Source organism: Leptopilina boulardi, unplaced genomic scaffold (assembly GCF_019393585.1).
Source record: "Leptopilina boulardi isolate dan_hultmark-lab unplaced genomic scaffold, ZJU_Lbou_2.1 LbouV2_122, whole genome shotgun sequence".
In the NCBI taxonomy this organism is placed as follows: Eukaryota; Metazoa; Arthropoda; class Insecta; order Hymenoptera; family Figitidae; genus Leptopilina; species Leptopilina boulardi.
In genome coordinates this window covers 608995-623628 of record NW_026137666.1, presented here as the reverse complement: position 1 = coordinate 623628, position 14634 = coordinate 608995, and the positions used below count along the sequence as shown (strand labels likewise).

General features: G+C 29.9%; 1 protein-coding gene across 3 annotated transcripts in view; it reads left to right on the top strand.

The window, feature by feature from the left end:
• Window positions 1-14634, top strand: part of LOC127287511 (uncharacterized) — a 404468-nt gene that overhangs the window by 87361 nt on the left and 302473 nt on the right. For all 3 annotated transcript variants that reach the window (XM_051314503.1, XM_051314508.1, XM_051314514.1), the window contains one exon: window positions 5489-5640. In XM_051314503.1, coding sequence (XP_051170460.1) covers window positions 5489-5640 — 152 coding nt within the window. The remainder of the gene's footprint in view (window positions 1-5488; window positions 5641-14634) is intronic.

The window sequence follows — 14634 nt, the reverse complement described above, 5'->3', positions numbered from 1 at the left end:
AATATACTAAAATAAAGGTAAATTAATGATAATTATGAATACTTTTTAACTAAGTTTGCAGAATCTTATTTTTCATTGAAAATGCATTTATAACCTACAATTAATCATACAAGAATAATATTATTGTAACCTAACAGTGTTAACCTATTTTATTTTGTCATTTTTTTGTTTATGACTTCAGACTATTCGTTGAAGGTGTTCCTTCATTGGATTGCATTGGAACCAGTGAAAAAACATTTCTGTTCTTTCACTAGTAAATAAAAAAAAACCCAATGACGGAATTTGCTTTTCTTATGGCAAATTAATATTTTATTAGCTTTTAAATGAAAAGAAGTATTTCTAATACACAAGATAAATTTAGTTTAAAGAAGACCGACGATTTAAGGCAGTTTAAATTAGTTAAATGTGAAAAAAGAAATAACGTGTCAGAGAAGAGTTCTTATTGTTGAAGATAAATTTACAACACAACATTTTTAAAAATTTTTTTTTATAAAATTTACGTGTTAACTCTCTAGGTATCTTAGATACTAAAGACGTAAATTAAATAAGGAACATAAAAATATATAATTTATAATACCAAATTGCTTATTACACTAATTAGAATGCAAAACATGAAATTTGTTCTTTCACTGGTGTCAGTTCCTTCACTGGTGCCGTTACCCTATTTTGATATTGAAAAAAATAATGAGTCTTTGATAATAGTGGAAGCTGGCTTTTGGAATAATTTTTTAATATTGGATAACATTGGCATTAAAGATATTTAAATTTTGAGGATAAAATTAGTATTGAATATATTTTGATAAAGGGAAAAAATATTATATGTTTGATATTAGTTACTTGTACGATTAAAGAATAAATTTAATAAGAAATGGTTATTATCATTAATGGATAAAATAGATAAATTATTAAGGCAAATTAATCCTTCTGCTAAAGTTTTTAAAATGATAACAGAAGTAGAATTAGAAGAAGAAGCACTAGTAAAATCTAAAAATGAGCCTATAAGGAATACTTAAATGTGGATTAAAAGCTACTGAGCATTGTGTCAAAGCAAATTTAATGCTCTTTCTTGTATTAAAGTAGCACTTGTATTTGTTAGCGAAAATAGTGAACATCCTATGAAACGCTATATATGTATACACCCAAAGATTGTAAGAGTATTTACATTTGTAGTCTTATTGTTAGTGAAAATGTTGATCCCATGACATATCCTTCAATGTTTCTTTATAGTGATCCTGGATAGACTGTTAACCTGAAGCTTACTCAAGGTACTTGTAATTTTATTTTTTATCTAGAACTTTTTAACATTGTAAAGCGATTTCAAGTTTATGGGCCTTGCGGTAATCGAAATAGGAATTTATCTTGCATGGACCTTGAGATGGGTCATTTGAATGTATTTCTGACAATTTGATGATCGTACAATAATAGGTTATAATGATGATAATCAGAAAAAAAACAGAAGCTATGCGCAGATGACATTTACAAATTAACTAAACTGTTATATTATACTATAACACCATTATGCTAAAATAGTAATACAATAACAATTTCAAAAATAATCTTATTAATTTTGTGAGATAAAAATTCCAATAAATTTTCGTCAAAGAAAAAAATTTTTAATTTTGTTTAAAAAAAGATAGATATCACGCGCGTTTCTTTTAGCTAGTTCAATAATAATGAGAAATTTCAAGTGCTAACGGAATGTAAATGAACGAATGAATTAATACAAAAATTATTATTTTTTATAATATATGTAAAATGTGTTGTTAATATAAAATGGTAATCTGATACAGTGCCAGCATTTACCAGCGGATAGTTGCCAGGTTATCATCCATGACAGGCCCGGTACCAAACCGGCAGAAATGACGGTGTCGGCCGCTATTGAAAATTTCATTGGAGCTGATATTTCCCGGGTTATTATCCATGACCGGACCGGTTCCACGCCGGCGGAAATGCTGGTCTTCGGCCGGCACCGGCTGGATAATTAAAGTCCGCCGTTGGTACCGCCCCGGTACCATGATGATCGTCGGTTTCTGCTTGAGAAGATTTGTAGTCGTCTTTCTCCGGAGTGTGTAGGGGAATGTGGCGGGGCTAGTGACGAGCGTAGAGACGAAGTATGCCAAACGCAACTGAATATCCCAGCCTGTATTTTGCCTGCACGGAAACTCTGCCATTTTACTTACGTGGTTCCAACTGACACACACTGTCGTATATGTGTGCGTGCTCATACTAATGTATGCACTATTATTCTAAATTAACTAGATTAAAAATTTTCAAAATTAATAATTTTTCTGTTAGAATAAAATTTCTTAAAATTTTATTTTTCGAAAAATGAAAAATATTTAAATTTAAAAAAAAATTCAAAATTTCTGCAAATAAACAAATTTGAATTGATTTTGTTGAAAAAAATGTCATATTTTTTTAAAACAGAAAAATATTCAATTCACGAAAAATAATTTTTTAACATTCAGGATCGTTTTATAATTTGTATTACTTTTCAAGAAAATGTTTTAAAAAACAAACTTCTGTTTTCTGAAAAAAATTTCTATCTCTTCTAAAAGTAGCCAAAATTTCCTTTTTTATAACTCATTATAGCGTTGTAACTTTTATATTATATCTTGTGTACGAAAAAGAAAGAAAACTGCGTTGAAATTTTTTTACTTTTTCGGGTTTATACGTCGATTTTTTAGGAATCTTTCATAATCACTTTTACCTCGGAAATGGACTCTTCCGAAGGCTTTGATGGGTTGCAACTTGATCAGTATATCTTGTGCAATAGAAAGAAACAAAACTGCGTCGAAAAAGTTTTACTTTTTTGGGTTTTTACATTGATTTTTTAGGGTTTTTTTTTTTTTTAAATTCGTTTTTGATAACTTTTACCCCGAAAACCGACTTTTTGGAAGCCTCTGATGTGTTGTACCTTGAGAAATATATCATGTGCAATAAAAAGAAACAAAACTGCGTCGACAAAATTTTACTTTTTGTGATTTTAGGAATTTTTTGTATCCTTAGTCTCAAGGATTAAGAATGTAATGTATTCTCAATAATATGTATTCGGCGAATATTTGGGGATTTGCAGTTAGATATGAAATTGGATTGCCAAAATTATCAGCTATTTTATTTAAATTGGTTTTAAACTTCATTGAAAAAATTTTTCCAAGGAAGACAATAGATATATACCCCAAACTTTGTTTTCTTCTTTTAAAAAATCATTCTATAAATAGCAATATCTCTAAAAAATTTAATTGGTGTAAACAGGTGGTATATTTTTTTGATTGTATTGAAGAGACAAGTAAATAGAAAAACATTTCCCTGAGTTAACACGATTGTTAAATAATTTTTCGCCAAGAATATCAATTTAGGAAAATCACGTTAAGTTAAATGTGGCTGGATTCTGCAATGGATGCGGAGTTGAGTCCTCGTAACTATTGTACCATATATTAAACCCCCTTAACATTTTTTTTATTAAAAACGCCAAGAATTTTTGATCGAATTAATAAATATTTGTATGGTTTAATTCAATTTTTAAATCTTTCATAGCCTGCGTAGAAATGGAACCATGGGTAAAATCATAAAAACCATAGGCGAAATCGATTGCCAAGGTAAGAACGATTAGACCCATTGTTTAAACCTTGGCAAAAATCTTAAAAACCATTGCTCATGTCCGTTTCCCATGGTACAATTTCCCATGGAAATTTTTTTTTATTTTACACATTTTTGACCATTGCTAAAATCTTGGAAACCATGGGAAAATTAATTTTTTAAATTTACTAATTTTTGACCATTGTTAAAATCTTGGAAACCATGGGAATTTTTTTTTTAAATTTACGGTTTTTGGACCATTGCTAAAATCTTTGAAACCATGGGAAAATTAATTTTTTAATATTAAGTTCTTGGACCATTGCAAAAAGCACGCGAAACATGAAAAATTAATTTTAAAATATTTCCAATGGTTTGCAAGTTTTTAACCATGGTCCAAAATCCGTAAAATAGAAAAAAAATATCCCATTGTCGCAAGATTTTAGCAATGGTTCAAAATCAATGAAATTAAAAAATTAATTTTCCCAATCGATTTCGCCTATGGTTTTTATGATTTTACCCATGGTTCCATTTCCACGTGGGAGGGTGGTTTACCCCCTCAACATTTTCCGATTGGTGTGGGAAAATTATACCTATTTTTTATTAGAGGGAAACTTTTGCATTTGGTTTTATTAAAAAAAATATGCTCTTTTATATGAACTAGTAAAATCGAGACCCAACACACTAATCTTCAAGGGGTTGTTCCACCCCTTAAACCGTCTTATGGGCACGTATAAATAATACATGTCTCTTAGTTTTTAGTCCTCTACAACATATATCAAGTTTAAGCAAATTGGCGATACACACCTCGAGTGCCTTCTTTGTAAGTTATGCCAAAAATACGATTATTGTAGATTTTCCCGAAAACCTTTTTTCCGAAGGCCGTTCTACCTAATGCATTTATATCTATAGCAACCGTAATAAATATTATTTGTGACATGTCAGGCTATAAAAATTGCACATTAGTGTTCCTTAATTCTTATAGTTAGTTGTATTTCAAAATTCTTAGTTAATTTGCGCAATGGCAAAAATAGTGGGAAACAAACTTTTTTGCGATGGGTTTGCAGAAACTTGCCTCCTAACCCAAAATCATTTTATGATTTAATCGAAATTCCAGATGGTTTTCAACGAACACTTGCCGGGGAAAATTTTTTAATTCATGACTAGAGAGAAAATAGTAGAGTTCTTGTAATTTTTGAATTTATATACTGATTTGGTTTCGTTTACTTACACATTTTTATAAATTTTCATTTACAAATATTAAATTTTTTTTATTTTCGGGATCTTGTCAATTCGGTAAAATGGTTGGGAAACCAAAAATACAGTTAAACTCTTTTGAATTACGATTTGACAGTTTAAGTTTTAAAGAACCTGTCAACGCTATTTTAATTTGTACATCGTTATAGAACTAATTTCACTAAAAATACATAAATTTTTAACCATAAATACTCTCTGAATCTGAATTAGTAGTTTTCTACTAATGAAAGAGTGCGGATTCGTTTACCAATTGAATCAGTAACAGTTTTGACTCTTTTTTAGTAGAAAACTACTAATTCAGATTTAGAAAATAGTGAAAAGCGCTACTTAGTGACTAGTGCTTTTCGTAAACCGACTACTAGATTAAATAATTTTTTATACTGCTTAAATGGGATAAAAAAGGACCGATGTATCAATTTGTTTTTTGTTACGTCATTTGTTATGTATCCTGCACTCTAGAACATCGTTCCATGTGCAATCAGTATAAAAATTATATCAATCCTAATATTCACAAAAAAGAAAGAATTTACATTTTTAAAATTAAAATATACAAATTTTTATACTCTAAACATCAAAATGCTTTTCTTAGTAATTAGCGCTATTCGCATTGTTTTTTTTCATTGTAATAATGATACCATATTTTTTACGCTTTTAGATGCCTCAATGAATTTAGTTTTATTTGTCGATCAGCAACATATAATGCAGTTGTCAGAAGTTGTTCATTGAGTCGATTCACAAGACGTTCTTATCCTGACTTTTTAGAGGATGATCCTAATTCAGATTATCTAGAAAATACTTGTTTAACTGGTAAGAAAGAAATTTGTTTTTTATCATTTTGCAATACAAATGTTATAATCTAATTTTTCTGTACATAATTTATGCTTTGTAAAAGAAAAATAAAGTTTCTGTAAGAGATACATAAATCTTAGTTGTGATAGAAAATTTTTAAAGTTTTTGACACAAAATGTAAAGCTCCACGTTAATGAAAAAAACATCAGAAGAAGGAGGGAGGAGTGTTAAAATTTTGAAAAAAAGTTTCACATGCTTTATGCACGACCCTCCTTAAGGGCAAGTCCAACATGTGAAATGTAAACAAACATGAAAGGTAAACAAACCATGCACATTTTTTCGCACTTCTCATTTGCGTAGAAAATAAAAATTTGTCGTTTTCTTTATGAAAATGGTAAATTAATGTATTAAAGTTGGTTACTATACTTTATTTAACTAATTATATGAAAAAATAAGTACAATTATAATGAAATGAAAAGTACACTGAATTAGCAATTTTTTCAAGGTTTTGAAAAAAAAACCATTTGAGTATATCTGAGGCACGGACATTGAGCGCCTAGGTGGGAGAAGAATGTTGAGCTATTGGCCATTGGCCTCAGATATACTCGAATGCCTAAATTTTTCGTAACCTTGAAAAAATTCATATTTCAGTGTACTTTTTATTTCATTATAATTATACTTATTTGTTCACATAATTAGTTCAATAAAGAATAGTTACCTAGTCTAATATATAAATTTACCATTTTCACAAAGAAAACGACAAATTTTTATTTTCTACACAAATAAGAAATGCGAAAAAATGTAAGAAAATTAGTAATTCAGTGAACTTTTCATTTTATAATAATTATACTTATTTGTTTAGAAAAGTTGTTAAAAGAAGTATAGTAACCTAATACAATATATCAATTTACCATTTTCACAAAGAAAGTAACAAATTTTTATTTTCTATTCAAATGAGAACTGCGAAAAAAATGGGTATGATTTGTTTAGATTTTGAACAGTTTTTTCGCAGTTCTCATTTGAATAGAAAATAAAAATGTGTTAATTTCTTTGTGAAAATGGTAAATTGATATATTGTATTAGGTTACTATACTTCTTTTAACAACTTTTCTGAACAAATAAGTATAATTATAATAAAATGAAAAGTACACTGAATTAGCAATTTTTTCATTTTTTTTCGCACTTCTCATTTGTGTAGAAAATAAAAATTTGTCGTTTTCTTTGTGAAAATGGTAAATTTATATATTAGACTAGGTAACTATACTTTATTGAACTAATTATGTGAACAAATAAGTATAATTATAATGAAATAAATAGTACACTGAAATATGAATTTTTTCAAGGTTACGAAAAATTTAAGCATTCGAGTATATCTGAGGCACGGACGTTGAGGACTTAGGTGGGAGAAAGTGAGAGAAGGGGTAAAATTTCAGAATTTTACCCCTTCCAAGATGTGACCGTCCAATGGCTCAACATTCTTCTCCCACCTTGGCGCTCAACGTCCGTGCCTCAGATATACCCAAATGGTTTTTTTTCGAAACCTTGAAAAAATTGCTAATTCAGTGCACTTTTCATTTCATTTTAATTGTACTTATTTTTTCATATAATTAGTTAAATAAAGTATAGTAACCAACTTTAATACATTAATTTACCATTTTCATAAAGAAAACGACAAATTTTTATTTTCTACGCAAATGAGAGGTGCGAAAAAATGTGCATGGTTTGTTTACATTTCATGTTTGTTTACATTTCACATGTTGGACTTGCCCTTAATTGAAAATTCCTTTACAAGATCTTGTACAGGCTTTAGTACAGGAACATTTAAAGGGTCTGGTAATAGAACTTACACATCAACTTAAATTTGAATTTCGGAAAGTTCTTGTGCAAGATCATGTACAGGATTTTGCAATTGTAAGGGAGACCGGGGATTCATACTATGCGCACTTTTCACTCTTTTTTGTTTAAGGAGTTAGTTTCACATCTCAGTGACTTCTTAAACATTTTTTTTATTACAAAATTTATTTTATTTACTTCAAACTATTTATATCTAAAAAAAGGGGTTTTAAAATATTGAATAGAATTTTTTATTACTTATTTATAATTGTCACGTCCCGAGCTAAGGTAGAATATATTTATTATTTATAATAACAAATTAGAGACAAGTTGCTGATTAATCAGGTTGGTAAAACCTGATATTTATTTTTAATGTAGGATCGTGTCACTTTGTCAAAACTAAGGGTTTTGTGTCAAGCGATTAAAGAAAAATATTCCTTTTCATGATTTGCAATTTATTAATAACAATATATAATTACAATAGTAGTTACAATTGATTCGTTAAAAGTTAGTAATGTAACAAGCTGCAATCAGGATTACAAATATGTGTCTCTGGATGCGTTGTTATACAAATCATAAATTGTTACACTTACACAATTTAGATTTTATACGACAGTTAAGAATTATTTAACTCGAACAAAAGAATTATATTGTTTAAAATAAAAAGAAACTTGTTTCTCTTTTGCAAAACTATTGTAAAACTCACTAAACTCGCGGGTTTAAATAACGAAGTTTAAACAATTACAAAACTGAAGGACCGATTCTTAGACACTGTTCGGACAGAAGCTCGTCCGATTAACTGACAATTCTTATAGAAAAATGGGGGTTTATATACTAATTCATTGATGTATCATATTTTGCAAAAACCGCAAGAATCACGTACAGTATCTTAATAGCGCAACAGTCACGTATTCTTGCCGATTTATATAAAACACGTATAAAGTATCAAAGAACTTTTTATTATTATGCCTATGAATTTAATGTTTAATTTAATTTACTAATGACAATCAAAACTATTATATATCTGCATTAGTTTTCCTGTTGATTATTAATTAGTTGATTGTAGTCACTTAGGATGTATAGTGATCGACAATTGGTATTATGAAAAATAATATTAATATCGAGTAGTGATCAATAATCTTATTAAATTCTTTAATCTACTAATATATATTCCGCATTCAGAGGTGTTATATTACATCTGTCTTTCACTATTACCATCGTGAATGACTCATATGTATGTAATGACTTTTATTTAAAAGAGATAATTTAATTTGTTCAAGATCCATTCTTTTAAGAATTTTTTGGTACTGGGATGTAACAGTCCTCCCTCTTATTCTTTTCATCGTCCTCGATGAAATTTTAAAACAACTTACTTTTTTAAAGGATGGATAATGAATTTTTGGTTATATGTTATGGTTAATTATACGCATGTAGAAAAATTATTTAATACATCTTTTGATATATCATTGTTACGAGAAATATTTTGAATAACATTTTAAAATTGAATGCATTGAATCTTATGAAAATATCTTGTTACGTCAAAACAGGGTACTTATCTCGAAAAATTGATGGAACACTTAAAAGATTTGAGAATTTTCTTTCCAAGTATTTCGTTTTCCTCTCTTCTTTTGTTAACATTGTCGAAGACCAATTTATCTATTTGTTTTGGATAATTATTTGATGATTTAATTGGATATACATTTTATGAACATTTTGCATGTCCATAATTATATGTAACAATTTGATTAGTGTTATATTGTTGATTATCCCAGTACTAAGTGCTGGCCTTGTATTTGATTCTTAGAACTTTTTGTCGTTGTTCTTGTGAAGAGAAATTGTGACATGAATTGTAGAGGTGATAAGTTTGTTCTCATACTGATTAATCAGGTCATCTAGATTAAGGTGTCGTATAATTCTGATGTTTTCGATTCGAAGTTGAAAGATGGTTTTGAAAGAAAAATTGATTTCACGTGAAGGGTTAAAAGGGAATTTATCTGAATTTGTGGTGAATTTTCTTGTATTTTATTTTGTAAAATGTGTACTTCAATTATGTAGTTATTTGCATTTAAGAAGTAAAATGCATCTCCGAGAATTTCGTTAATTAATATAATTTTTCTCTTTTTTTTACAGATTTACTATTGGGGAGTATGATTTCAGCTTGATTCCTTTAATATAAAGCGCACGTTTACATTAATTTTTTTTAACTTTTATTGACGCTAAAATAAAATAAGAATTTGATTTTTGAGTGATCAGCATTCATATGTCGAATCAAAAGTATTTGACTTGTGAATAGAAATTAAAGTTTAAATTTTAAATATTTAATATAATTAATGACCTTGTATAATCAACAAATTATTTTCATTAATCATACTTTATTAAATTTTTAGAATTGTTTTATTTCTTAATAAGATTGATTTTGTTTCCTTAATTGTTGTTTATACTTTATTGATTATTAAAGTTTGATTTTGTTTAACATTGGTTTTTTTTATTTTGACATACATGACGTTGCGCATGTTGAGTGTGTAGTCGATATGTCATTGTTGGCTTCGTTGTTTGAAATTCTTAGAGTGGTGCTGTTGTAGAATAAAATTTTTTTTTTGATTTTTGTGTTGTCCTCCCTCCTTATTGTATCCATTGTCCTCAATGGGTTGTTAGTTGATGTTGAGATAAAAATTGTATTTTCGAGAATATTATTTTAAAACTTAGCATCTAAGTATCGAGTTTTTGTCGTCTGAAAACTTTCTAATTTATTGATCAGGTGTATTTGCCAGTGACGTCAAGAAACTATTAGTATGAAATGTAGGGCCGATTTTTATTGCGGTATTTCAGGTACTCCAAAGAGGAGGCTTATTTTTCAGTTCTATCATGCTTTTCGTAGGGATAAGTTCGCACTGGAGCACGTCTTGTATTAAAATATAAGTTTTTCTGAATGAACATTTATTAAACAGTTCTGCTTTTTGAATCATATCCTTAACAGGTTATGGGCCCGGACTACGTTGTTTAGTAAAAATTAGTAAAGTCCAATTTTAAAAATGGAAATGAAAATCGAGAAACTACGTGATAAAGATAATTGGCATCAGTGGCGGTTTGTTCTACGCACTCTGTTAGAAAATGAAGACGATTTGTTAGATGTGTGTGAGAAAAAATTAGTGAAACCCGTTAATGGAGCAGCAAATTATGAAGCTAATCTGAAGAAGTTTGAAAAAGCTGACAAATTAGCTAGGAAATTAATTATCACGTCGGTTGAAAGGAAGCCAATGAATCTATTCTTAAATTGTACTACCGCCGCAGAAATGTGGGATAATTTAAATTCAGTGTTTGACATGAAGTCAGATGAAGATCAGTCAGTCAGATCACTGGTTCAAAAACAGTTTTTTGATTGTAAATGGGACGCTAGTGAAAGTGTAGCGCATAATCTATCAAAACCGTAAACGTTGACAGTGAAAATGAAGAGTCTCAGTGGCGAAATTCCCGAATCCATGTTACTGACGCGTATACTTAGTATCTTACCGCCGAAATTTAATCATTTCCACAGTGCATGGGATTCGGTTGATGATACGAAAAGAACTTTGCAAAATCTGACGGCTAGATTAATGGCAGAGGAAGTAAGAATGCAGGGACAAGAGAACTCAAATGAATCGACAGTGGCGTTGTTCACTAAATCCAATCAAAACGGTGGAGGTTCAAAGCATCATCAGAGCAAACAAAGACATTTAATTTTGTAATGAGATTAAAAATCAATTTGGCGAAAATGTGAAAGAAATTCATAGTGATGGCGGAAAAGAGTACATAAATAAAGATGTAGAAAAGTTTCTAAAAAATGAGGGTATAAAACATACAGTCAATGTACCATACACGCCTCAACAGAATGGAATCGCGGAGCGCGAAAATCGTATCATAGTTGAAGCCGCGAGGTCTATGATTTTTTCTAAATCGGATCTTCCTTTATGTTTATGGGGGGAGGCAATGAACACCGCTGTTAACGTTATAAACCGCACGGGTCCAACGAAAGAGATTGGGAAAACACCATACGAGTTATGGTATAATAAGCAGGCGAATGTGAAAGATTTAAAAATTTTTGGTACGGAATGTTTTGTCCACATCTTGATGATTGCAAGGGTTATCGGGTCTTTGTTCCAGAAAAAGGTGATGTTGTTTTGAGCAGAGATGTAATGTTTAAAAAGGAAAGTGTAGTAGTTCAAGAAGTAATGTTAAAGGATCAAAACAACATTGACCAAGAAAGAATTGAAGTTTTGTCTGAAAAATCCGATAGTGACGTAAAGTCTGAAAGTGAAACAAAAAACTTGCAATCATCAAAACCAAATGAGAATGTTCTTAATGTACGAGAATTAAGAAGTAGACAAAAAATTTCACCGCCTGATTATTATGGATGTCCCATAACTTATCTTGCAAAAACTATGCCTGAAAATTACAAAGATGCAATGAATTCTAAAGATAGTAAAGAATTATGGATAGCAATGCAAGATGAGTTTAAATCGTTGCGTGAAAATGATACGTGGGATTTAACAGAAAAACCGGAAAAACAAAAGGTTATCAATAGTCGGTGGGTTTATACGAAGAAATTAAATTCTGATGGTACTGAACGGTACAAAGCTCGGTTGGTGGTAAAGGATTATTCGCAGGCAGAGGGAATAGATTATAAAGAATCGTTTAGTCCGGTAGCTCGTTTCGATACTGTCAGAATAATGCTAAGTACTGCAGCACGTGAGAATTTAAAATTAGCACATTTCGATATCACGACTACATTTTTGTATGGGATTTTAAAAGAAAGCATTTTTATGAAACAACCTGAGGGATTCGATGATTGAGAGTATGTAAATTAAAAAAAGGTTTGTACGGATTGAAACAATCTCCGAGATGTTGGACAGAACGTTTTTCAATTTTTGTTAAGAGTTTCGGTTTTCGAGTAAGTTCAGCTGATCCGTGTTTTTACATTTACAAAAGGGACAGGGTTAAATTTTTTTTAACAATTTATGTAGACGATGGACTCTTAACTGCCACTCATGAATCTCTTATAAATGATTTCTTTTGTGAGTTAAATAAAGAAGTTAAAACTACAACGACGATGAATGTAAAAATGTTTCTTGGTTTAGAGATTTGTAGATTAGAAGATGGCTCAATATTTGTAAACCAAGAGAAGTATATTAAAAACGTGCTAGATAGGTTTCATTTGAAAGAAGCAAATAGTGTTTCAACGCCAATTGAAATTGCCTGGAACACAGGTAGTTTCGAAAATGAAAAGTGTAATGTGCCCTATAGGGAGGCGGTCGGTTGTCTCATGTTTTTGCAGGTAGTAAGTAGACCTAAGATCAGTTTTGCGATAAATATTCTTTCAAGAGTATTAGAAAATCCAAGTTTAGCTCATTGGAAACTTGTGAAGAGAATTTTTTGATATTTGAAGGGAACAACTGATGTTGGTCTACTGAACAATTGTGAGAAAGACGTTTCTGAAGCATTTAGCGATGCAGATTTTGCTGCTGATACGGAAACACGAAAATCGACAAGTGGTATTGTGTGTAAGCTCGCGGGTGCAGCCATTACTTGGCAAAGCCAGAGACAACAATGTGTTTCTCTATCAACGTCGGAAGCACAATATGTAAGCGCAGCGGCATGCGCAAAAGAAATTGTTTGGCTGAAGAAAATCTTTTCTGAGTGTGAATTAAATATAGAGAGGTAAGATTTGTTTGTAGATAATATGAGTGCCGTAAGATTGATCAAGAATCCAGAGTTTCACAAACGAAGCAAACACATCGACGTTAAATATCATTTTGTTTGCGATTTATATTTAAAGTCAGAGATCGATATAAAGTATGTAAAAAGTGAAAATCAATTTGCGGATATTTTCACAAAAGCTCTTGCGAAACCGAGATTTGTATATTTAAGAGAAAAATTAGGTCTTCGAAGTAAAAGCGAGATTATAAACTAGCCAGGTAAAGAATATTAGATGTAAAGTTTTAGGGAGAGTGTTGAGATAAAAATTGTATTTTCGAGAATATTATTTTAAAACTTAACATCTAAGTATCGAGTTTTTGTCGTCTGAAAACTTTCTAATTTATTGATCAGGTATATTTGCCAGTGACGTCAAGAAACTATTAGTATGAAGTGTGAGGCCGATTTTTATTGCGGTATTTCAGGTACTCCGAAGAGGAGGCTTATTTTTCAGTTCTGTACTGCTTTTCGTAGGGATAAGTTCGCACTGGAGCACGTCTTGTATTAAAATATAAGTTTTTCTGAATAAACATTTATTAAACAGTTCTGCTTTTTGAATGATATCCTTAACAGTTAATATGGATTGGAGATTTTGATAATTTTTGTATTTGGTGTTGTTTTTTTATCATTGCAATAAATTTGTATAAAATCTATACATTTTTTGTTTGACAATTGTTGTAAAAATTGGTGATAAGTAACAATAGTAATTGTAGATGCTATTGATATTCCGTCGGTAGTATCGAAAATGTGTCCCAGGAATGGAATTTTAATAGTTTTCCTGTGAAATAGATTTATTAATATTTTTATATAGTTATTACTTGTAAACATATATTACTCTTGTGAGGTTATATTATAATGTTTATAATTAGTTTTAATTTGGAATTTAATTATTTTTCTTAAATACACAATATTTTCAGTTATTGTAATGATTACAATATAATAATTGTCTAATTTTAATTAGTAGTGATTAATGTTTTTGATAGAAATGATGATGAAGAAGTTTATAATTATATTTCCCATTCGTTTTATGATTATTATTAAGGGGTTTCCTAAATTTTTTTGGTCAAAAAAATCTAATTTTTTTTTTCATTTTTTCATAGGAAAGTATGTTAAGAATGTGTGGATAAATCATTAGATCGTAATTCGCTCATAATCTTAAGTTATTTAACAAAATACATATATATATGCGTCTACAGATCGTATAATTAACCCTTTTGTGCCCACGATAAACCGAGCGAATGGATTTGCTTGAAATTCGTTACTCGGGGGTTATTAGGGTCTCTGATTACGAATTTAATGTCAGATTTTAAAAATTCAAAATGGCGGATCCAATATGGCTGACAAGTTTTTTAAAAAGTGTTTAGATTGGCTCGAAATAACCTACTCGGGGGTTTATGGGGTCGCTGATTACGAATATGATGACAGAATTCGAAAATTCAAATATAAAAA